The sequence below is a fragment of the Phyllostomus hastatus genome, unplaced genomic scaffold (assembly GCF_019186645.2).
Source record: "Phyllostomus hastatus isolate PE091 unplaced genomic scaffold, TTU_PhHast_1.1 phas_contig_16, whole genome shotgun sequence".
In the NCBI taxonomy this organism is placed as follows: Eukaryota; Metazoa; Chordata; class Mammalia; order Chiroptera; family Phyllostomidae; genus Phyllostomus; species Phyllostomus hastatus.
In genome coordinates, this window is record NW_025333643.1 from 12,453,681 (window position 1) to 12,479,399 (window position 25,719).

Sequence of the window (25,719 nt, forward strand, 5' to 3'; positions counted from 1 at the left end):
TTTCATAAAAGGATTTTAATAGAAAAGTACAAGGTATGAACAAAAATAAATAATCTTTATCTCATTTCTAGCCCAGCAAATTGTACACTGCATATAAAACCAGTCTAAGATGCAATTTTCCTCATTGTTTTTTTGCTTTTGAAATACTGAGACAGTATTTTAATTAAATCTTCTCAATTCAAATTGATACATTTGTTTTTTAAAGAAATCATACCAAGCTTTAATCATCCTACATCCATTTTTTTAAAAGTTGGCTAACAAGATGATGTTTCATTAAAATAAAGCATCACCCAATCATCCGATTTAAGTGTAAAGTTTGTATGAACAGGTAAATAGAAGATTCTTTTACTGTTTTAATTCCTACGTTGGTGAATGTTTCCTGTTTTAAAAACTCATTTCATCATCTTACTTTCAAAACCCAGCATGTTTTTCACCATTTCATAGAGAGGGGAGACTAAAAAATACTTTCTAAAAAAATAAATATTTTAAAAGTACCCTTTACAGTGATAATGCAGTATTTTAGACCTATGCCTTGGTGCGTATCTGCATTACATACATGCTTCAAGTTACAACTACTGTTTTTATCTATCTCTCCTCACTTACATTATGGACCACTCAGCCTTTACAGACTGTTTTTGCTAATGATCTCTTGGAGTCAGCCAATACCAGTCTCGTATTTGGAGAACTTAGCCTGCTAGAGTGTCACATTTGATAATCCCAGTGGCTTGCGTAATATTTTGCAAAAACAAATTGAAACTTAGCATTGGCAAAATCATCTGAGCGAGGGGTTTGGGTAGGCTACTAAAACATATACACTCAGGAGGTCAGCAGCTGAACAGATAAACTGGACTAAAACTCAAAACAGTCTTCCTTTTACTTGAGCCCATAATGACTATTTTAAACATGCCTCTGCTTGCTGCTACCTAATATATAAATTTTTGTTAATTTTCCTGTATTGGGAAGATCTTGAATGCATTCCACATTGCAAAGAAAAAATATGCTGACACTCCTAAATCAAGTATATGTTTCTGCAATAAAGAACACTGGTCAATATACAACTGAGGAAAAACTGAAACAGATGTGAGTCCTAGAACCACAAGCGTTTGAATTTGCCCAGAAATGCTATTTTAAACACTCTATATGTTGGTCTACTGTTTTTTTGTGGAATAATGCATTCTTGTCATCCTTAAAAGGTTTCAATATGTTACAAGGTTATCCGAAAAGAAAAAAAGCAAAGGGCTAACCTATCAATCTGGGCAACACTGGCCAGATTTCGGTGTACACTTTCAGAAAGCACAAGAACCCATATCAATTGCATTTAACACAACGAGCCTTCAGTTTCCAATGAGTTTTCATTCTTTGCAGATTGAAGCTTGCTTTTCATCAAATAACTTTCAAAGGGGTACAGAGACACTCAGTCCACAGTAACTTCAAATAGAGAGGTGCAATAGTTGCAGTGGTAAACACAAATACATTTTTTTGGACTAAAGCTCTGGTCATGGATAAAAGCATGTGCCTTTTCAGTTCTTCTCTGAGATGTTACAACAGCAACGCGCTCTAAAACAATTAAGTTACATGCATAATGCTAAAAGAATGTGAGCAATCCTATAACCAGCTTTGAGCCATCTGCTTGATTTCTTTTTTTGATGAACATATATAAGAAAAGAGAATTCCCCTTTTGTTCTGTTACATATAGAAATCTTTTGAAGCTTCCAAATAGTTTGCTTTTTGGTAAAAATTCTCTGTTTTTCTGTTATTTGGACATGTAGTCACCCTAAACTCTCCCTCATAGCTTCTTTAAAAATCTCCACATGAATCATCTGAATGACAATTGAAACCACTTACCAATATACAAGTAACGTTTTATTTTATATTCTATCTTCCATTTGGCATAAGCCTTTTGATGTTTTTTTTTAAACCAGTGAAATATACAAGTCACGCAAGACAGAAATATGTACATTAAAAGTACAGAATAAAGGCCATAGAAGATATACATAATATCTGAGTGACAAGTAGAATATTTTACATTAAATAGTTTCTTTTAAAAACTAGGATTGTTAAACTCAACTCTCTTCATAAACATGAATCACTAAAAAGGAACAAAATCTGGTTTAGCAAATAAAAAACTTCATGGTTTTTGTATAATAAAAACCAAAAAAGTGACATTTTAAACTAATTAGTGCTTTTTTTTGCTTGCAATTCACTGCAACTGAGGGGAAGTGAATATCCTTGTGCAATAAATTAAGAGCCACCGATGGCTGAGGTGATGTGAAGGCTACCAAGCCTATGAAGGTTGCAGATGTGTATCTTTCCAAAGTTTTAAAATCATGTAAGTTGGATATAAAAACACATTTGATGGCACTTTTTGGAAAGAGGTATCCTGTTTTTTAAAATGTAAAGACTAGCTATATGTCATGAACTAGATTTTCCTTAGGAACTCAAATAGGTACTACCAGGTCTACTAGGCACCAGTTTGCACTCTGCAAAATGAGCTAAGGAAAGAGAAACATTGACCATGCTTCCAAGTTTTGACTCTCTCTTCATTTCCAAGTTTATGACAATCAAGTAATGCCCTCAGGAAAATGTACAGAAATGGAGGTTGGAGAAAAGGGGGTGGGGAGGGGAAGATAAAATTAATCTTCAAACCAACATGCATATCAGGGAGGAATACCTTCCAGATCCCTCAGAAACAAGGCTGTTTTGTGATGCTAAAGGTAGCATCACATCAGGGCCATAGCCCAAGCTCAACTAAAAAACCTTTCAGAAAAATCCCAATGCATTGCAACAAAGGACAACAATGCTCTCGACCAAGAAATAACCCCAGAGTGAAGTGTAATTCTAAACCACTGGCTGCACTGAGATATAATAACATTTATATTTATATATATGTATATATATGTTATGTACAAAAAACTTTTGAGATATCAGGCACCATTAAACCACATTCCCACCCTCACCCCTTATAAATGCAACTGTTCAAGTACACTAGGAACAGTTTTAGGGTTCACCTGCAGTGTAATAGCAAAAGCTTGAGTGGACAGTCTCAACACAGGATCATAACAGTGAGACACTGCAACACCTCTGTGAACTCCATTAGCCAAGTAATGTCATTAAAATATATAAAACTACAGCTTCCCAAAATAAAAGTTTTAGGGAAAAAAAAATCCCTAAGTAGTGAACTGTTTTCCAAGTGGAGCTCCCAATGGTTCATTTCCTGTCCTGCAATCAAAGGGGACCCAGTGGAGCTGCGCTTGGGCATCATGGCCAGCCTCACCTCCTCAGCAGCAAGGAGGAATCGGACAGGGTTCGGGGTCAAGTGGGAGGGCGGGTTTCACTTTTTCCCTCAAACAGGTTTCCTGCTCTGGCGCAGTGCTAAACTGCATGCAATTACTTTGTTGTCTGGGCAGAGGGTCTGTGAATGGAATCTGTTGATTATTTTGATTATTATCATTTATTAACCAAGTATCTCTAAGAAAATTACAGTATATTTTCCTTTATACTCAAGCCACCCTCCCCTTCCCCTCTCCAAACAAAAAGTCTACAACCCAGAGTCATTTGGGGATGCTTTCCCAATCTGATAACTGAATTCCAGAAACGGCTTCAAATCATTGTCTTAATATAGGAGTTTTAAGTTTTTTAAAGTTCTGGGGCTTTCCTCCCTGCTCCCCAAGTTTCAGTAGCTGTTAGAATAGGGCCATCTGCACATGGAATGCTTGAGAAGCATGAAACACATGGTACACTTTATTTCTTTGAGGGACATAAGGTTCTCACTCTTACATTTTTATATCACCATTTTGAAAATGTTTCAGGCCGATATAGCCCCTGGGGAAGGGGTGGGTTCTCATTTTTTTGTTTGTTTCTCAAGACCTTTCACCAGAGCATTTACAATTCATTTTTGTCACAGAGACATAGATTTGGACCACCTCCTTCCAACTGGATGCTACTTGTCCCATATGACCCCACGGTTGAGAAAAAGAAAATGTATTTCCTTTACCTTCTAGATGTGCACACAACTAAGCCAGGGTATGTGTTATTTGTTCCTCATCCTATACCATCAGAAGAAGTCTTGCCTTACCTTTTCAAAGATCCACAAAATAAATATTTTTCTTGGTTCCCACCCCCCACTATTGCCAAATAATAATTATAATATTAATAATAAACCACAGAGTTCTTGATGGGAACAGAAAAAAATGGTTCTGGTTGCAGTTCTTGGGGGAAAATAAAACAATATTAAAAAAAGCAGAATCACTGTACTTTCTATAAATAAGTGGGTCCTGGGAATGGGGCTGGGCGACAGGCGGGCAGCAGGGCACCCACTATTTGCACACAAACTGGTCCACAATTTCTGTGCACTTCTTGCACTTGACGTAGCAGCACCAGTGGAACTTGCAGTGGCAGCGCTCTGTCTGCACAGTCTTGAACTGGTCATAGCCGCGGCCACAGCACATGAGCTCACAGCCATCCATGCCCTCGGATGTCTTGTTGCAAAGGCGGCCCTGTGTGCCCAGCGAGCCCGTGCTCTCATTGCGCACGCAGTAGTCTGGGCTGGGGTCGATGTAGACCAGGTCCTGCGTGGTGGGAGAGTTGAAGCGGCTGTTGACCTGCACCAGCTTGCCTCGGCCGTTAAGCCGCATGGCGGCTGCACTGTCATACTTCTCTTTCAGGGCGTCGCCCACCTTGCGGAAGTCAGCCAGCTGCAACCAGCACGTCTTGAGGCTACAGGAGCCCGACACCCCGTGGCACTTGCAGGCCACATCAGCCAGGTTGTACACCGTCTGTGGGAAGATGGGACAGTCAGTTTACAAACCCACAGCGCAGCCCATATGCAAGCAGAGCTCTGTTAACAAAACTCCTCTCCACCTTCTAGGTGGAGCCTTGTTCATGAGCAGAACAAGGGGCTGGGCTATTTCCTTCTCATTCTCCACACTGGAAGTCTGTGTTCCTTGCTTTAAAAAAAGTCTACAAAATAAATATGTTTTAGCCGCTCATTATTACATATCATCATAATAAACAGCCACAGTTTTTTAATAGGAACAAGAAAAAATTGTTCCAGTTACTTCTGTTTTGCAGAAAAAATAACATTAGTAGCAACTATTACAGCCTGAAGACTCATCCCAGAGACTGTGCACAATTCCTTACCCACCCTACCTGGGCTGATCCCCACACAGCCTATGAGGGAAGTACTATTACCATCCCCATTTCACAGAGAAGGAGTATGAGGCCCAGAGAAGTGAGTTACTTACCCAAGAACTGGGATTTGAACCCAGGCAGTTGGGCTCAAAGCTCATGCTCAGTGGCTTGTCCATGGGTACCCAGCTGATAAGTGGTAGGGCTGAGGGGTCCAGCCCAGGTAAGATCAGGATTCTTACCATCCCAGGGTTCAGACCTTTACTCACTATTACTATTATTGCTATGTGTCAGGCACTGTATTAAGAGTCATTGTACTTTCTATCTCATTTCATCCTCCCAACAATGTTATAACATGGGATGGATTAGATGGTGACACAGTGACAGAGAAGGTAAGTGGCCTGCACAGGTCACACAGATAGAATGTGGGAGAATTGGGCCTGGATCTCAGGTCTTCTCCCTCCTGCTTCCCGAACAATCCCTAACCCCTCCCTTCACTGCCTAGGCTAAGAGCACCCATCCTGGACCCAGGCAGACACATATTCTGTTCTGACTCTGTCCCTGAATTCAGGCAACTGGCTTCCCCTCTCAGAGCCTTCGTTTCTATCTGTGTATGGGACTGTGATGGTACCAGCCTCACAGCACTGTTGTAAGGATAAAATTAGAGGATGCTTGGAACATACTTGACATGCAGGATGTAATCAGTAAATCTGGTCTTTCTCCAGGGTGACAAGGGCATGTTGTCTGGGTCCTTCCCAGTCACCTTGACCTCAGGTCTGACCCCACAGCACTGTGCCCAACAGTCTGGGTGGTGACGGCTGCCTATTTATAGCACCGACAGCCCAGTTTCTGTACCAGTTACCCTCCAGAGTCCGAGTGCTGTCGGCAGAAACCCGGAGGCTGGAGTGAGTGAGAATGCTGCTTCCACCCAGAACAGCCATGTTCTTCCTCCAGGGATTCACAAGGAGCTTTCTTTAAAAGGGGCCCAAGTGTATTCCCTTGGCATGAAGAGTTTCAGGCACTCAGCTAGTCTGAGGAAAGGTTTTTCAAACATTTTCAACCTTCACTCCCCTTTGAGGAAAATAAAAAGCTATGTCCCGAGGAGATGCTAATATGATTTATATGCATAGTGTCCAACTTCCCTGCCCCACCCCCCACTATCCTGGAGAAAAACTTCTATGTAACTTCATCCACCAGGATACAAGCTCAGCTCACTCCTCAAATTATAAAACTTATAGGGAGGAAAAAACCCTCACTATTAAAAAATGCAGATGTTAAATGAAATTATAATATTAAAGTTGCTTTTCCAACCATGCAAAATTCCCTCTCTCCATCTGGAAATCCCTTGACCTGTTCTCCTTGGTTGCTAAGCCCCTGAAGATTTCTCTGCATGAGAGAAATGTAAGAAATCTCCAAAGATGGATGAAACACTAAATATGGGCAGAATGGGCCCAGACTGTCGCCAGATCTCTGTCCTGGAGGCATATCTGGTCTCTGCTGCTGGGCACACTATATGCAGAGAGTAAAGGTGTGCATCTCTGACGAGGACAGGAGCAAGGTCTTCTGGGCTCCCAGACACAGTAGATCTGCCATGCACATTGCACAGGCTTGGGCAGGCCACAGTGGGGAGCCATGGACTCCCTCTCCCCACTGCACACACAACAGCAATGGGCGACCTGAGGAAGGAGAGGCCATGCTCTCTCTGGAGCAGGGCAGCACAGGCAAAAACCTGCAGAGTTCAGTCCTTCCCCAACACTACCAAATGTTTAGCATCAACTTTGAGAAGATAAGTTAGCTAGAATTATCTAGATAATCTTTGACTTCTCTGTGTCTTTTACTTCATAATGTTTAGGAATTATCATTTATTAAGTACTTTACTACCAGCTGGCAATAAACTAAGATCCTCAATTGAACCATAGGAAATTGTTATTTTGTAGGTCAGAAATAGTCACATATTGGTATTTCATACTGTTCAACCTATTATATCATCCCAGTTAGTCCTCACGACAATTTCTAGAGATAGTTAATGCCATGGCCACTTAACAGAGGTGGAAATGTGGAAACTGAGGCTCAGGAACAGACAGAACTGGATTTTAATCTAGATCTTTCTGATTCCAAAACCTATAGCCCTTCACCCCTAAATTGTGATGTATAAGTTTCAATTTAAAAAAAAATGCCTGGCTTATACCTTACTCTGTTTTTTCCTCGGCCATGAAGTGGTTCTCAAGGCCTCAGTTTCCCAATCTTTAAAATGAGTGTGCATCCAGAGGGGTCTAAGTCTCCCTCCAGTCCTGATATTTTACTTTGTGATTATCTTCCCTTTTCCTCACCCCAAAATACAGAAGGGTAAAATCTCTAACCAGAAAGTTCCTGGCACCTACCTTGGGTTCTGTGAAAAAATAATGGCCCTGGTTTTCAATGCTGCCAAAGTTAAGAAAAGTTTTCACCCCTTCATTTTAAAGCAGCCATAAAGTGCCATGTGCTTAACCACAGGGGAAAAAAGGGGGCAGGGTACTTTTAACTATTGTGGAGAAACATTTCATGTCCCCACTAGAGAAGGGAAAGAGCAGAATGGGGACCCGTAGGAGGGCCTGCAGAGGCCATCCTCTCTGGGCAGTGCTAAGTGGCTCCCTCATCTCTTCAGAGCCACCCACAATTGCCCTGATGGTCAGAGTACCAAAAATGCTGTTGTTTTCCTAGAAAAGCTCTTTTTTAGAAAAGCCCTCAGTCCATCAAGCCTGCTATCTTATGACTTAGGGAAGAGAAAGAAAAGTAAGCCCTGGAAGCTGGGGTGAGGGTTTCTCAGCAGGGCACTTATTGGCAAAAAGAACTCCTCCCAAATTTAAGTCCAACAACACACTTGTTCCAAGGAGGTGGGCAAACGGTAACACTTTTACTTTTGAGATGGGCTGGCCAAATGCAATGGGGATTGATTTAAAAGACAAAGATCTTTGTTAGACAACTGCAGGAGCTCCTTGACCACAGGAGACCAAGGCAGGAATAATTCACCACCAAGATGCCTGTCTGGGGTGTAAGCCCCTCTCCAGAGAGGCCTGTGGCCTGTGTGAGCCTTGGGGAGGTCAGGGGTAGGAGGGAGGTGAAGGAAGGCAAGGAGAGGAAGAGAGAAAGACGAACGGGGAGAGAGAGAGAAACAGACCAGAAAAGATAAAAAGGGGGTTTGAGACGGAGAGACAAAGAGGCAGGAACCTACAGAGAGTGGCATCGGGAGGGGTAGAGACCGGAAGGGGCCCGGCTTAGTGGGTGGGTAGGGGAAACAAAGACTGAGGGGCCGGAGCCTGGGATTCGACAAAGGGCACTCACCCTGCGGCCGGCCTCGTTGTTGTGCAGGTTCATGAGGATGCGCGCGCTCTCGTAGGAGCCTTTAGCGTGGATGCGTTCCCGCTCGCGCGCGTCCACGAACTCCTTGGCAAAGCGATATCCATACTCGATGTTGTCCCCGCAGCCGCCCCACAGCCAGTCCCTGGGCAGGTCCTTGGGACGAGCAGCGCGGCTGCAGCCACAGGTGGACAGCTCGCCCTCCCGGCATGCGCGGCTCATGGCGTTGACCACCCCCGCGGCGCTCACCGCGTATGTGAAGGCCGTCTCTCGGCTGCCTGCGGGCGAGGACGTGGGTCACCAGGGCCGCTGCGGAGGGGGAGTCCCGGCCACACAACAGCCCCTGGCCGAGTGAAGGGTTCGGGTGGAGATGGCAGGAGGGGGCAGAGGAGAGCCTGCGGGAACACGTGAACACGTGCTGCCCCTGTATGGGGACCAGGGAGAGCCCCATCCCTATCAGACACCCAGGCACAGCGCCCTTGTGCAGGAGAAGCTAAGAGGATCCCCCCACCCTATCCCCAAACACAAAGAAGTAACAAAAAACAAAAAAGTGGCACATCCTGATACCTCTGTTCTAGCATTTTAGAGCCAAAGACAGGAGGATCCTAGGCAGCGCCAGGCTGATTTTCTCTACAACCCTTTTGAAAATATTGGAAACTTCTTATTTCCAAACGTGCACATAAAAGAAGTCATTGAGGGAAAACTCAGAATGTGGGTAGACATCCTTACATTTATTTTAATGATTGTATTATTTTCATTTTGAGTTACAGGGGGCAGGAGCATAGAATTTACCAGGCTTAGAGCCTCTGAAAGTTTGAGGCCCCAATGCCACCCAGACACTGCAGCAGCCACACCAGTTCTAGCTCACTTCCCCAACCTTCTTCTGCAGCACGAAGTGTGTCTCAGGACAAGGCTCTAGACTTTCCCAGGACATTTTCTAAACCTGTCCCTAGAAAGCTACACATGAACTACCTCTTCTTGAATCCCAAGTTGACTGGACTGATACCTCTGCTTCTAGATCAATGTCTACTCATGGAACAGCCTGCTGGTCTTCAATGCTTCTGTGACTCCCTGACAGCCTGTGCCTCAGAGTGTTAAAGTGACAGCAAGAAGACAAAAAGCACAATCTAAAGGGAAGAGGGGGAAAAAGCTGCTTCCTTCACCAGACTTATAAAGAATATACAAACCTAGGGGAAAAATTGGTTTCCCCTTTCCTAAAACTTGCAAAGACTATCTCCCTGTAAAACAGTTATATAGGAGCCCTATTTGCAAGGAGGAGAATGGAGGTCATCAAAGATCTCATTAATCTCCACCTGTACCTGAAGACATTTTTAGTGTAACAGAAGCCATTTAATAACAATGTTGTACTATGAGAGAGAAAGGGTTAACTCCAGACCAGTTGAAGCTGGGCCTGGGGCATAAATTGAGGAGGCCTTTCTTCAACTATAAAATCAGGCTATTGAACTAGATGCCTAGGAAAAACGGGCCCTTCTGGCATTAAAATCCGTGTACCAGAATCTGTTTCTCCTGCACTTAAAGGTCTTGCTAACAGTCTTTTGTGCGAGCAGGGCTTGGGGTGGCAGCGGTGGGGGAAAGTGACACAAAACAGCTGACAACAGAACTCAGCCTCAACCAGCAGTGTCACTCTGCATGGGGATAGCTGTGTCAATTTCAGGGTCCACCCGTTCCTTGGACTTTTTCTCCAACCTCAGTCCACCGCTATTTGTGATCTCCCTTCCAGGAGTGGCGTCGGTTCCCAGTCCCCCCAGACCTTCCCTCCCTCATCTTAAAAAAATGAGTAACTTGAGGCATGTGCTGGTGGCTGGCAGGAGGATCTGGAAAGTTCCTGTGGGGTGTGACATCTATCTATCTTGCTGGAATTAGTGAGGCAGAGAACACAGGAGAGAGTGGAGAGAAATGAGGAGGGAAGACAGATTCTAGGGAGTTATTTAAGGATTACCACATAATACAGAAAATGCTGTGGCCCTGGATGGGAGGCTTATAGAATAAAGAGGTAGCTAGAGGAAGAGTAGATAAACAATCCTTCAGAGATACAGGAAAATAAGACACTGTCTTGTTAGTATACAAAGCATAAAAGGTCTTTTATATAAAACACAATAATGCTGTTTGTTTCAGAAGTCTATCTTCAGCATTTCCTTTTTTTTTTTTTTTGACCCAAAATACAAACCTGGTAGAAGTCTCTAAGCTAACTGGTCACTACAGGGAAAATATCTGTTTGAAAAGTGCTCTTTGGCTAATAGCCTGTGGATACAGTCATCCTGGATGGAATACTGCTACTTCAGTTAAGTTTCCCTCCCTGTGAATCTACATCCTCTCCCATCCTCACTCTCCTTAAAAATGGCGCCTTTCTGACATATCTTTTCACAGCATGGAAACAAAGAAGAGACTGAGACAAAAGCTGGAAGAAAGGGTAGCATGATGAAAAATGAGGAAGTTTCCAAAATGAAGAGTGAGCACTTCACAAGGCGATTGTGTACAGTGCCTTCAAGGCAACTGGCACCCTAGAAAAATGAGTTGAGGAGGGGTTGGAAGTGTCAGCCCTGAGTTTCTCAGACACTAGCCCGATCACAGGGTCAGGTTCTCACGGACAAGAATTGCTGGCCATGTCCCTGCTGTACTAAGTGCTTTGGTGTAGGCACACACACACACCTTTCAGCCTTAAAGGTATTCTGAACTTTCCCTTAGCTTGTTTTTCTTCAGTATACCCTCAAATAGAAAAGTGAAAGCTAAGTAACTCTCCCACTGTTGGGGTTGGGTCCATATTACTTTTCCACCAAAAGCTATTCTGTTTTTTTCCTTCTTTCCAACTCTATTTTAAATAAATAGAGAAGGCCCTGTTGGGGTTCCAACACAAGCCCCTAAGCAGCAGCTTTCTGTCCTGAGGCCCCAAGCACCTGGGGAACTTTTGGCAAGGGAGAGGCTGCATCTTCCCAGGACAGCAGCTGACTTGGTGATCATATCTAGCAGGGCTCCCACAGAGGCTGTCCCACCCACTTCCCTTCAATCCAGATGGTAGTACCACACAGCTGAGGACCAGAGAGTATACTTGCAAGGGACAATTAAACATAGGCCTTTGCACCAAGGGTTCTGCTTGTTCCCTGAGGAAGCAGGCTCTTTGAATCTTGGACCACAGTTTAAATAAATCTCCAGCAGAACTCAAATCCACTTAGCAAATGATAGCTTATTCTGAATATTTTGGCCCAAACAGGCTACATATAAAGAAGAGAAGAGGATCTTAAATCAAAGCTGTGTTCCAGTGACTACACAGAAAAATAGTTCCAATCGCTGTTTTCCTTTCTGGTTACCATCAGAGGTGTATGATTTTTGCTAACTCGTATACTTGTGAAAAAGTGGTCTCATACTTTGAGAGGCAGGTAGTTTAGGGAGAACATATAACCAAATGTTAGGGGGAAAAGCTGACAACTTACTATTCTGATATAACTTTTTTAAAAAAGTGTTTTGTTCACTCACAATATTAAAGCGCAGGAGAATTAAATCTTCACCACACCCCCAGTTAACTACATAGGGCAGCCTATATTCAGGGAAAAACTCCCGTGTTCCTGAAGCTGAACTAGATTCTGATCCCAGTATATACATTAGCACATTTTAATCATTAACAGGAAGGACAAAGCCCTATGAAACTTTGCGGGCTAGGGCTTCAGACCATTTTGCCATTCAATTAGAGAACTGGCTTTCAGTCCTGTATTATTTTAGTTTATGAAGCCGCTTGGCTCAAACATCCACTGACAACTCTTTTTTGTTCTCAATGAATGCACTTTTCAGGATTTTTTAAAAAATCATTTTATCCATCCGTGACGGTTATTAAGCCACTTTTTATCTCCAGTCAGTATAAACAGTTAATTGCTTTGATAAATTACTTTTTATTTTAGGAGTCACTGCAATCATATTAATTATAAGGGCTTATTTGCATAAAAGTAAAGAGACTTAGAATATTCACACTAGAAAACATACACAGGACCTCATCTGTCAAATAGTATTTTATGCTATGAAACCAAACCAGAGGCAAACTGATTTTTCAAATTCTTTGCCTTTAGTCTAGTTTTAATGCCATCTCCTCCCTGAATGTAATAACAAGTTTAGCGACACACTTAAAATAATTGGACTGTGATACATTTAAAGTGTTTTTTTTTTTTAAGTTTCTAGGTTGAGGTCTGAAGTATGTGCTTTTACATCATATCAATTACCAAAATCACAAATGTAAATTGGACTACTTCTAATTAAAATTGTTTCTGAAACTAAAAATAAAGCTTTTAACATATATCTCTCTCTAGCCTCAGGGACTATCTATACTAGGGAAATTAGACCCTGATTCACTTCCAACATGCCCAGCATTCTGAAAGATGACGATTTTTAGTTTGGGCCATTTGAACTGCAGCTTAAGTTAGGAAACTGCTTACTGCTAAGAGTTTTGAAGCTTAAAGGGATGTAAATGACTCAGCTTTCCTCATCTACTTTTGAGAAGCCAAAATAAGTACGCTGCTTCTATTGTAACCAACATGTTTCTTAGAAAAATTAAGTGTTCAGAATAAAACAAAGGGGTCTTAGATGTTCTCTCCTGATTGGGTTAAAGAAGTCCAAAAGGTGAACCAAGTGTAGGAACAGGAATTAACACAAGTGGCAACAATGACACTAATCCCTGAGCCACTGTTCTGCTGAAAGATTCCCTGCTGATCAAGCTGATCAGTAAACCCTAATGACTTTTCTAGGAGAAAAGTTTACATATATTTAAAAATATGTTAAATGGTCTCCTACCTATCTGCATAACCCTGCCAAACACGGAGGTGTTATCCACAGTGCTGCAGTTCCATCGCCGGTGTCGGAATTGATACTGGCATTCTTTGATGCCTGTCTTCGCGCCTTCCCCGATGTACTGCATGTGGTCCTGGTACAAGTGACATAGTTTCTTCTGTCCTTGAGAAAGTCCTGCCAGTTGGCTGCAGAGAGGCTGTGCTCCTATGATATATACTTCTGACATCTGAACAGGGTTATTCATACCTAGGGACCTGTGAAGGGGTGGGGGGAGATATGCATTCAAGATTTACGTGAACTCTTGAGGTGGGCCCCCAGAAAGCATGTCAGCAAGACATAGTTCTAAGCACACAGATGCTTTTCTCTCCTGCTTGTCCTCATGACAAAGTATGAGAAGGGCTTCATAAAACTCCTCTGTTTCAGCTCCACTCAGAAAACGGAGGTATTGTGTAGTCCCCATTCCGCCATCTGGCTCCTCAGTTAGAGTTTTTACTCCCTTCCTTGCCCACCTCCCCCCTCCCCTCGCCATATACCTGAACCAATATTTCCAAAATCCACTCAGAAAAGAGGCAAACATCAGTTTCAGGACAAGCCTTTGACCTTAAAGAAATTGACTCAGTTTGCTCCACAAACTGGACGGATCTGCCTTGAAAACATATGAATGCCAAAAGTAGGCACAATTAGACATGGGTGGGAGATAGCAGTTCCTTTTGACTGATGGAGGAACAGTGGGACAAGTATATAAACTGAAGAAAATTCACCATGCTCTGGACATTTTAAAAGGGCTCCTTATGTATGATTGTGAAGGACCCAAGACAGGGTATCCAGTGAACAGAAGTCATGTTTGACAGTCAGAAAAACACTGTTCATTTACAGGGAAAAATATCCAGAACGCCGTCAAAAATAATCCTCTGGATATACTGCAGCATATCTCCAAGGGCCCTACCAGAAAGAAACCCTCGTTCAGGGACATTTGGCTACTTCAGTTTCACCTTTTCTTAATCAAATTCTGAACCTAAATACTTTTCGACTTGGAGTTCAGCTGTCTTCCTAAAACTCTCCCTACATTAGACCCTGAAGGTTAATAACCTCAAGTGACGGAAAAATAAAAGGTGGAACTCACTTTTACTACCTAGGAGTGGCAAAAAGTAAATTTAATAGATAAATTTTCAATTATTAGATAAGTGAATTTTGGTTCCTTTTATTATAAGATGTGCTACAGTATACATCTGAACAAGGGCCTCATAGAAAAAGATCTAGATTTATAGGTTCTGATTCCCTATGGAGCTGAAGATAAATTGTACAACATTAGCAAATTAAAAGAAAATTCTTATTTAAAAACACATGTAAATGAAATGTATTATATGTGCCAAAAGTCACGATTCAGCTTAAATATTGCAGTATCGTACAAATGACTATTTTTAAAAAATAAAATATGCACATATAATGAACTTACCACCAAGAATTGGCTTCTATTACAACCTGGGCGAAGGAGAAAAATATGGCCAAAGCCATTAGGAAGAACTTGGAAGACATTGCACTTCGAGCCGTCCCCAAAGCAACTCCTGGGCTTAATATTCCAATCGACTTCTGGAGAGGGAAGAAAGGAGCAGATGTTTATTGCCTCTCAGATAATTTTCAAGCATACAAGTTTAAACAACGGAAGCATCCGGGTCTCTTAAGTTTACTGTTGATGGACTGCGCTTCTCCTCCGTGACTTTTTGATGAGAAGATACAGGCAGTTTCTTTTTTTTCCAAATTAATCCACCCACGCAACCTCACCAGGAAATCTGATTTCGCTGGGATCCTGCGCGCGGGGCACGCCAGCGATTACAATCATGTCTCAAAGCTGTTGAGTCAAAGCCCCGGTGCCAGGCGCTGCCTCCTTCCTGCTTGCTGGAGTCCCGCACCCCCTCGCTCCCTTCTAGTTCGCGCTGTGCTCAGTCCCTCCACGGGAATTCACTTGGGAACCCGCCGCCACCCTCGTCCTCTCCCCGACCTGGGCCGAGCAACAAGTGGAGCCTGAATTAATTCCAAGGGCAAGAGGAGCGCGAAGGAGAGTGGAGCGCGCCGGCGGCGGCTGCGAAGGAGGCGGGGTGGCCGTTGCGGGGGTGGGGGTGGGGGTGGGGGCAGGACGCAGGAGGGAAGGGCAGGGGGTGGGGGGCGAGGCCCGGGGGAGCAGCGCGCGAGAAAGTGCCCAGCTGGGAAATGCAGCTCTGAATTAACATCGTATGTTTCATAATCAGTTTACGGGCCGCTTTGGGCGAAGCCACTTCCAGAGGGGGAAGGGCAGCCTGGGTTTCCTTAGCGGGCTCTTCTGCCAGATTGAAGCGGGAAGAAGGAGATGGGGAGCACATTAGTCCAAGGGGAGAGAGCGCTGCTCTCCCAACCAAGGAATCCAGAAAGCAGAGCACTCCCTGGGACTTAGGGTATTCCAGAGAAAGGATGGCATCATATAGGAAAGAAGGGGATCTAAGCTGGGTCCTGCTGCTCTCCCGACAACCCTCCTCCAAATTCTTTTTCACTCCCCCTCCCCCCCTCCCGTCCCCACTCCTGGCGGCTGCCAAGGAGAAAAGGGAAAGGAAGCCGAGGGGGACTCCAGTTTCCTTTGGTCCTGATCTGGAGCTGTCGGCCGCTTCACCATCACGGCACTGTGAGCCTGGTCTTGGAACACCCCCATTCCACCCTCCAGACCGATTAAGATTCTGTTCGCCCTGTCCCGAACGGTGAGGGTGCAGGTTGAGGCCAGAGCTGGTTCAAGTGAGCCTCGGACCGACGGGGCCAGAGATGCGCTGGCTCCCGCGCCGCGGCTAAGCCCCTAAACTCCAGGGCGTAGAGGGACGGGCGGCAAAGATCCCAGTGGTCAAGAATTTCGGGGCAGAGGCCGCCTTGGAAGCTTCCGCTGCCTTTCCTCCCCACTGGTGACTTCTCCACCTGTAGGCGGCGGAGGAGCAAGGCGGCGGCGGTTGCGGGTGGGAGGAGCGGGTTTCCCAAATCCCTCTTTACATCTCTGATAAGTGTAACCCTGACGCGCTGCACTTCCCGCAGCTCCCAAGGGACCCCTTCCTCCGGAAAGGCTAGGTGAGCCTCTTCCAGACGGCGGAAGGGCCTGGCCTGGAACTTGCGCGGTGAAAGGGACTGAGGGGACGTAGGCAGCTTTGGGAACACGGAGGGACTCTGGAGCTCGCCGCGGCTTTTCCCGGCCAGCCGCCTCTTTGGCCCGGAAACCTCGGGGTTTCTCCGAGAGGAAACGCTTATGTAGTCCCCAGTGCCCGCTAACTAGGGCTCCGAGCCCATGGCCCACTCGTCCTCAAAATGCTAAACTGTGGGCGCATCCCGGAGAATAGAAACCTGGGGTTTCCCCAACAGTGGAGAGAGAAGTCTAGGTCTCCCCACCCCCGCCCAAAGTGTCAAGTTTCCTCCGGGGGAGGGGGTGGGCTGCAAGGTCTGCCTTCGCTCGCGGCCCAAGCTGCAAAGTAGATTGTCCCCATAGGCCGAAGCCGCGCGCGAGTACACTCATGCACTTTCATACACTCACACGCGTGCACAGATACACACGCTCGGATGAGCTTCGGAGAGGGCTGCGCGAATTGCTGCTAGCCGCGCTCACTTTCCTAGCCTCCCGACGGGCGGGGCGCGCGGGGCGGGGCTCGGGCAGCGGAGAAATTGATAACAGATTCGGCGGATTACAGCGGATCTCTTTGTTAGAAGCAAAGCCACACAAACCGAGCCCACTCTCAGCCGACGACCCCGAGGGAAGTCCACCCCTTCCCAGAGCTGGGGCCAACTGGGAGTGGGCCACTGGGTCTCTGCGATTCGGGTCTCCCCAGCTCCAGCCTGGGGGTTAGCCAAAGTTTTCCCCAAGGGGATGCGCAGGAGAGTCGGGCGAGTGGCGTCTCCACTTAACCCCGCACGCTTGCCGGGAAACACCTTGGCCCTCTTCCCGCTCAAAACCCCGCGCAATACAGAAAAGGCCCCACAAACTTGAAACATTGAAGGAACCCACAGCGAACTGACTAATAAATACATGGAGTCTGTTGGGTAAACATCCTTGCCTTGTTTACCGAGAGATCTGATCCGAAAAGAGAGAATGAAATGGGACCTCTCCGGAGTCTGTTGTAGGCAAAAACTGAGTTTACCAAAGAATGGACTAAGTGTTTTCGAACGTTTAGGGGCCCATGAAAGTCAACTTTGTAAGGATCCTCAGAACCCGTTCCTTGTGTGGGTGGAGGGTGCGTTCGAGAGGTTCAAGCGCAGGGGAGAGATGAGGCTGGGGGGTGCGGGTAGAACGTCCTCGTGCCGCTGTTTCCAACCCGGATCAGCTCATTGTAGAGACTGCTTATTCTGTCTCTCCTCCACAGGTTCCGCATTGGATTAAAGGTGTTCCTAACCCTTTTTAAAAATCAACTTGGGTGCGGGTGGGGAGTGATACAGGGTGAGAGAGAGGAAACCGTCCTGCTGATTACAAGTTCGCAGGCGTTCGCACGCGACGGGAAGCCTCGGAACGCACGCGCAAACCCGCCGTCCTTCAAAAGAAAGTCCACAAAGAAAAAGTGAAGATCTTCCACCCTCGGTCACTGGCTCTCTCTTGGTTTGAGCAACCTTTTCCGCAGGCTGTTTTCAGCCCTGTCTCTCCATCTCTCTGGGAGTGGAAATGTTAAGGGAGACCAACTTGGAGGAAGTGTGTTTGACCTGGACTTGCGGTATCGAAAGGGCTTAGGAGACTCCGAGAGTTGCAGCTCTTGGTGGGAAATAAACTTTGTTTTCCCCACTGTGATCTCTCCCCAAAGCAAGGAGAGAGATGGGGGAAAATGCGGCAGAAAAATTCGGCTGCAGCCACAATGTTGAGCCGTCCCGCCTCGGGAACGCCAAGGGAAGTGGGAGGGGATGATGAAGGCTGAGCCGGCCAAGGCTGATAGGAGGTCCGCTTTGGGGAGCAGACAAGGAAACGGCGCTCCCCCACGCCTCCAGCCTGGGTGCAGGGGGGCCGCGGTCGAGGTGTATCCACAGCGCTGTGGTGGGGTGGGGTGCGGTGGAGTGGGGGAGAGAAGGTGGAGGGAGCTCCCGTAGCCCAAATCGGTGCGAGCAACCTGAGCAGCCTATGACTGCTTGGACTCAGAAACAACAGCAAGTTCGGTAACCCGGAGTCTCCAGGGAAGGAACAGTAGCCAAATCTAGTCCTCTAGTCCTGTTTCCTGCCTTCCCTCGTCCACAACCGGGGCAAGGTTCTCCACGCCATAAGAATCTCCCTCCCACCCCGCGCACCCTTGCCCTCTCTCACACGCACCACTTCTACCTTCTCACACGGAATGTCTATCTCTCTCAGCACAGGCTCTCAACTTTGTCCAGAGGAAGATCAGTGTCTGGTTGAATGATAAAGAAAATTAAACAACAGTTCCACCCTCCCCCCCCCCCTTTCAGAGGCAGTTTCAATGTTTTTATAGACGAAGAATCTGAGGGCGAGAGAAAGCAATACTTGTCCTGATGACAGAGAAAACTGGTAAGGGCGCCAAGACCAGACCCGAGACCTCCTATAGGGCGACGCTCTGGTTCCTACATTTTGGAGAAGAGGTACCAACGCTTCCTCCACTTGCCCAAGCCTAATTTGCTGGGTCAGACCGTTGGCCTCTTTCCGTATTGCAGTGGCGGCGCAGTGCAGCTGGTCCTTTGGGGGCCTCCAAGCGGCCCTCGGGAGAGAGTGGGAAATGGTGGTCAGGAGGAATGAGCGAAGTGAGAGGTGGGTGCTAGAAGCGAACAGCTACCTACTCGCCCCAAGGAACAGACTCCGAGGCGTCCTTCTTCAAGGCAGCCAATAGGGGGCAGCCGGCACCGCTCCGCAGGAAAGAAAAGACTACGGGAAAAGCTGAGCTCCGAGCGCACTCAGCTAACCCCTAGTGCACCAAAGCGCTTCAACGCGGTGAGGGAAATGGTAAAAGGGACTCTCGGGTCGGGTTTCCGGAGGTGGGGTTCTCCTTTGTGGGGCCGTGCGGGACTAAGGCTAGGATACCCAAGACCCAAGAAAAACTGACCTTTTATTTCTCTCCCCACACACACAAGGCACAGATGCACACCCTCGGACGAACAATTTCCACTGCCTCTCCATCGCTTACGCGCTCTCAGCAGTACCCTCTCGGAACTCCCTTGGCAGAGGCTGTCTAGAAACTAAATCTGGCTGGAGCCGCAGTGAATGTTGGCAGTAGGGCAGGGGCTGAGGATGTGCGATCCCACCGTCGGCTACGAGTGACTTCCAAACCAGTTGTCCGTGTAAAGAAAGAGAAGAGAATGGGCCTCGGTGCTAGACTGGTTTTAGAAAGTAAAGCAAGGCCGCAGGGTCTTCAAGCTTTCGGGTTTTTAAAACCCGCTTTTGAGGGAAAGGGGAATTTGTTTGCTTTTAAGAAACATCCTAATTTTAATTGCAACAACCTTATTTTCTAGAAAACTTAGATCTACAAAGATGGAAGGATTGAAGCTTTCTTTGAGGACAGAGAGGAAAAGGTGTTTGGAAAATAGCAAGTTATATTGCAGGAAGAAATGTTAACTTTTCGTAAAAGTGAACTCTCAGTGACCCTCGGAGTGTGTGACTCGGCTTTAACATACAACTGACAATTAAAACAAACAAGAGTTCACAAACTGCCCCCCGCCCGCTCTCCCAACTCAGAGCCCCAAATGTTTCCAAAGGACAAGGCAGATTCCGCGCAGGGGGCCAGGGCGCGATTTCCCAGCGGACAAGATTAGAGCCACCACCACCAGCACTCCCCGCCCCCATCACCGCTGCTAAGTTGCAGAGCTCACCCAGTGGCGGCTAATAATGCTAATAATGCGACCCTGCTCCCCGAACCGGGGTGCGCCCTGGCCCCCCGCCAGGCACTCTTAAAGGTACAGGGCCCGCAGCACTAGGATTCCTGGCGAGGACGAGTTGCAGAGGGTGAGGGGTGCGCTTCTCTGCGGCATTTGGCCCCTGGTCCAGCTGCCCAGTCTCCCAACCGAAGAGTCCCCTACTCCTTTCCAAGCCCTGGCCACACACCTTCTCAGTGCCTGCTCTGTGGGCACTTGGTAAATATTTGTTGAATTGAATCATTATCCTGTTCTGAAATATACATAGTAAGTACACTCGAGTTTCTCAGGGCCAAAGGGAAGTCATCCGTGAACCGCACTGTTTTTCTGCCATGGCTCTTCCCCACTTTTTCTCCAAAGTCGAAAAGGTTTGCAGAATATTTAGTGGGGCAAGACGAGATCTACGGGAATCAGAGGCAACGCGCAGGAGGTGCGGGGCGAAAGGCAGGAGTCCCTACCATCCCCGCGGGAGTTCCAGCCTCTCCAGGCAGTAGAAGAAATGGAGGGATAGGAAGAGGTGGGGAGTGGTGGAGGGATTCAGTTAACTTCCATAAGAAAAAAAAAGGCAAGAAAAAAAAGTGGCGAGCGTCGGCGGCGCACTGAACACCTACCTTCATGGCGAGGGGGAGGGGGTCCGAGAGGAAGTCGCCACCGGAGGAAGGGCAGCGGAGGAATCCGAGAGGAGCGGCTGGGTTAAACCTGGGGGGACAGTCTTGCACAGAGCGGCTGGCTCCTCCGGGGCGCGTCAGACAGGCGAAGGGAATAGGGGCCGAAGCGGTCTTTGGAGCCCGAGTCTGAGGTCCCGAGTCGGAGCAGCTCCGGGATGCGCCCAAGAACAGAGGGAGCGGGGAAGCCCGCTAGATCGCAGCAGAGACTGGGCCCGGCCAACGCGCAACGAGAGAGTCGCGGGTCCGCCGAGGGCGCGCAGGCGACTGTTCCGCGGCGAGGCGCTCCCTCTCCAACGTCCATCAGCGACGGCGGTAATTAGGGCTTTCCAACCCCAAATGTGGGCGTGATTGTGCAAAAGACTTTACAACAAATAGTAAAAAAAAAATTCTTCAGAAGAGGGTGAAAAAAATGCCCCACTACTCAACTCTGGCCTGGGGCGGGAGGGGGGGCGATCCTTGCGCCCAGGTGCCCCCAGTTCATTCACACCAAGGATTCTGCAAACTCCCGGCGGCTCACGCCCTCCTGATCTCCAGCTCCTCCTCTCCAAGTCCGTGGCCGAAATGTCTGCTTCCAGGCGCTGATCTTGCGGCCGCGAGTGTGTGGACGTCTGTGTACACACAAACACACACGCGCACACACGCACACACACTGCAGCTTTAGGGCCACAGAACAATCAGGCGCGCATGGCTTTTTCTCCGGGAGATGCCGCTGAAAACGCACAAGTCGCCATCCGAGCTGTAAAAGTCAGCGCCAACTTTTGTCCTTTCATTTTAGGGTTTGGCGAAAAGGGGGCGCAAAATGGGTAGTCGTCCCCGGATGTTCTGCCTCGCGGTGGTTTCGGAGGGCGATTGCCCCAGGGGAGATACGGGGTCCCCCCCCTCCCCACCCCCTTCTTTCTCTTTTCGGGTTAATCCCCCTCCTTTCCCCGCCTTTCCAGGGCGAGGAGCAACGCGAAGCGAGGGCACGGAGGGCGTGGGGCTGGGGAGGGGTGAAGGGCTCCGCTGCGGCTGCTCAGCTCAGGAGGTCCATGGTCGGTGCGGCTGCCCACCTCCGCGTCGGGCGCCCGGGCCGGAGGGGCGGGAGAGCGAGCAGGCGGGCGGCGCGCGGTCGAGGGCACCGCGGCGGCGGCGGCAGCGGCGGGAGGAGCTCGCCGGCAGCGTCGGAGCAGAACCGGACTCCGGACGGCGGGGGCGGCGTCCTGCAGTTTGCAGCAGACTTCCACGCGATCCTGTGACCCGCAGACAGACTGACCGACCGCTGCGACCGCGTCCCCCCCACCCACCCCCAGCCCTTCAGGCCAACGACCGCACTCCCTCCCTCTCTCCGGACTTCTTTTTCCTTTGGTGTTCTCAGAGAAGAAAATATATATATATGTATGTGTATATATATATATATATATTTTTAAGTTGCTGAACCAAAGGCTGCTGAAAAGAGAGAGGGAAGAGGGGGGAAAAAAGAAAGAAAAAACTCTACTTGGCCTATGCGCATGCGTGGTGAGGCGGCCTATGACAAACTCTGCAGGATTTTAAAGTCGTACCACGGGCTGGGGTGCAGGAGGGGCGGGATACACTCCCTGCAAGAGCCCCCTTCTCTCGACTCCCCATCCCCCAGGCATCTGCTGAAAGAGAAAGATCCACTCCGCGGCCGCTGCCCGCCCGTCACCCGACTCTCTGCTCTTCTTCCGAAGCCACCGACTCACGGGAGGCTGAACCCCAACTTCCAAGGCTGGACTCGGGCTTGCCTGTCCCAGGCCTCTTCAACTGGGGCTGCACGGGGGCTACTGTGTTGGCAGGGAACCTCTTAGAGGACTTTTACTACTTGGGGGAAGGTCCCTAAGGGCCGGGGTAGAGAATAAGGTAGTCACACACATCCTGCAAAGCCCCCAGTGTGGTGGATTTGGGTACTTGGGTGAACGATTGAACTGAATGGGGACCCTGGCGCATTCCAATGGGATGCGTGGTCTAGCCGGATGGATCTTGGTGAGTGCCCTCAGGTGAGAAAGAAGCCTGCGAACTTCAGCAAAACAGGGTACGGGGCACTGGAACTTCTAGACACGTCCAGTCATCTGTGATTGTTGGAACCCAGTCTGGGTACGGTTGGTGGGTGTGTATCTCCACCTTCAGGCCCCCAAATAATGCCTCACATTGGAGCGCAATTCTTGTTCTCAATCCCCCCCAGCCCCCCCAATTCCCCCGGACATTCCAGGTGGAAGGCAAATAGGCAGACACACACACACACACACACACACACACACACACACACACACTTCAATTTCTGCCACCCATGTGGCATGCACTTCACCTTAGGGGAAAAATCCGTAGCCTGGGTACTTCGGAGTAGTGGCTGTTTTGTTTTTCTACTTTCTTACCCCATTCCTACCCCAGGGTGACTATCCCAGCGTGTGCAGGAAGAGGTTCTGGTGATGCTGTCACACCATTCACAGTCCCTTCCTAGTCCTTGTCTCAGCTAACTGGATCCCTTCCCAGCCCTGACTTCCTTTACCCAGCACACCAAAGTGTCAAGAGTGGGCTTGGCACGAACTGCAAGACATACTTTTGCTCTCCAGGGGTTTGCTTTCTCCAGGGACACACACAGCCTTCAGGAGGGGGAGCCCAATGTTATCAAAGGTCCCCTTGGGACATGTCTCCATCTCCTGATTCCACTTTCCCTTCACCCTCTCTAGGCCTTCACCACTTAATAACCACTGTGAGTGTCTTCCAGTTTTCCAGTATAGCCTGAAATCTGCCCTTTGGAGATGAGGGTCTAAACAAGAGCAGCCTCAGCCTGGCAGATCCACCCTCCCCCAGTTCCTCTCCCTACTCTTTTTTGCTCAGCCACTGTTGTCTGGGATTCTCCTGGCTGGGGAAGCACACAGGCCCTCTGGGCATCCATTCCTCAGATCCAATTTGGGCGGGGAGGGGGGGGGGGTGGCAGAAGCACTGAGAAGTGGCAGGAAATGAATAGGCCAAGAATGTAGCTCCTAGAACAGGGGTGTCAAACTCATTTTCATTGGGGGCCACATCAGCCTCATGGTTGCCCTCAAAGGACTAAATGTAGAGCTCCTTGCCCCTAGTTAAGGAGTAGTTAAATTTATACAGTCCTGAAATTACATTCAGCCCTTTGAAGGCAACCCGGAGGATGATGTGGCCCCGGTTGAAATGAGTCTGACACCCCTGTCCTAGAGGGTGCTGAAGTCACTGGGCACCTGAGTGCTTGGAGGCAGTGCACCTAGTTGATGCTATTCCAAAGAGGGACAGGGCCATTAATGTAAGAACTTGATCCATTCATACTAGCAAGTCCAGAAACACTGGCTACCCAACCACAAATCTTTTATTTTAATTGTTATATTCTGAATTACCTGGATGATTTTCTTTCCAAGTGTTTTTGCTTGTTTGTGTCAGCACAGCGCCAACAGTTTCATTTCCTGCTTTGCTGTCTTTCCTCTAGTGGAAGGTGGTGTTAGGTAGTGTGTGAAAGTATGAACTCTGACACCTGGAGTTCCAATCCCCTCTCTGCCACTTTCTTGCTGTGAAATCTTGGACAAGTAATTTAGCCTCTAAGTGCTGCAGAATCATCTTAAATATACATACAACAACAATAAAACAACAAACACAGAAACAGAAATACGATGACCTATCACACAACAAAGAAAAACAGAAATGTAATGACTTACCAGTCAGGGATGCAGTGAAAATGTCAAGGATGACCTTGAAAATCAGGGATGTGGGAGAATGAACAGAAATGCTCACGGAGCACTTAGGGTGGGTCAAGCACTCACTGGGCCTGGGTACCTGCTCTTCTACAAAAAGCAGCTCTGAAAACAGAGATTTTAAAACTCTTTTCGTGGTAAAACTAAACCTCACGTGACAAGGCCATTTACAGTATTAATTTATCCCAGTTAGAGTGAATGTTCATACTGTTCACAGAAGAAATATGAACTGTGTTGGATTACTGGGTACTTCCCCAGACCTCACGGGGGCTCTTTGCAAACTAAATAATCTTATGCCCTATTTTGTCTTTCAAAAAAATTCCAAAATTTCCAACAAACCTACCTGACCCCAAGTTCTTCAGATGAAGACTGTGAATTTTGTCTGATGACATGAGTAGTGGGTGTGCTGAGATCATGCTCTGTGAGAATGCAAGCTCTGTGACAGTGTTTTCATGGCTCTAACAGTGCTTGGCACTTAGTAGGAGCTCAGTAATATTTGTTGAATGACTGAATGAATCCATGCATGGATGAAAGGATTACTCCCAGAGGAAAAATACCAAAGAGAACAAACTGGAAACTCACTTTGAGATTTCAGACAGGGGTTGCTGCTCTGGAAAGCCAGGCTCAGTTGCAAGAGCCAGTCCCACTCTTGGTATTTGTTGATTTGGCTAGGCAATGAACAGTGCAAGGGAGGGAAATCCATTCCTCTCTATCTCCATCTTCAAAGGCCCTGTCCCACAGACTTCCAGGTTTGGGGACTCCACCTTTCCCCCTTCCAAACCGTGTGTGCATTTGGGTATACGTACTCAGACTGAGTCATCTGCAGACACACTGGCAAGGCATCACCATGCTCCCCTCATTAAAAGTGCTTTTGAGTCTGTAGAACAAATAAATCAATATTTTTGGCTGCTCTTCCAACAGGGTTATTTCATAAAACAGAGTAGAAGGTAAGGAATTTATGTACGACCTCATCCCTGTGCCACCGTTGTCTGTGGGAGAAACCAGGACTGGGGTTGACACTCTGGGAAAATCTACCCCCTTTTATACCAGGCAAATAATATTTTACGGCCCTGGGTTTATGGCAGTGTTTTAACGATCCTCTGTAGAAAGCAGTTTTCTCCCCAGTCACTAGAATTTGTCCAGAAGGGCTGGAGGCCATAAAAGAGGGATGGGCCCCAGGGACAAACAGGCTCCATCTTCTGAAATGAACTAATAAAGAGTCCCAAAATGTTTACTTCTTCACCTCCGAGTCA

The 25,719-nt window shown here is 47.5% G+C and overlaps 1 protein-coding gene across 3 annotated transcripts; it reads right to left on the bottom strand.

Moving 5' to 3' along the window:
• WNT5A (Wnt family member 5A) lies at positions 1-24,539 on the bottom strand. Of its 3 annotated transcripts, none has more exons than XM_045832320.1 (5): positions 24,431-24,539; positions 14,711-14,844; positions 13,258-13,508; positions 8,449-8,741; positions 1-4,775 (listed from the first exon to the last, which is right to left on the bottom strand). In XM_045832320.1, the coding sequence occupies exons 2-5, from the start codon at positions 14,788-14,790 to the stop codon at positions 4,317-4,319; spliced, it is 1,083 nt and encodes a 360-aa protein (XP_045688276.1). In that variant the 5' UTR covers positions 14,791-14,844; positions 24,431-24,539; the 3' UTR covers positions 1-4,316. The 3 variants fall into 3 exon arrangements, with proteins under 3 accessions (XP_045688276.1, XP_045688275.1, XP_045688277.1); XM_045832319.1 differs by lacking the exon at positions 24,431-24,539 and adding an exon at positions 20,700-21,132; XM_045832321.1 differs by lacking the exon at positions 24,431-24,539 and adding an exon at positions 15,254-15,332.
• Positions 24,540-25,719: the final 1,180 nt, after the last annotated feature.

What these genes read in the sequence shown, in the direction of transcription:
- WNT5A (XM_045832319.1), bottom strand. An exon ending in ATAGAAGCCAATTCTTGGTG is followed by an intron (nt 13,509 to 14,710) that starts GTAAGTTCATTA and finishes ACCCCTTCACAG; the next exon opens with GTCCCTAGGTATGAATAACC. An exon ending in ACAACGAGGCCGGCCGCAGG is followed by an intron (nt 4,776 to 8,448) that starts GTGAGTGCCCTT and finishes ATCTTCCCACAG; the next exon opens with ACGGTGTACAACCTGGCTGA.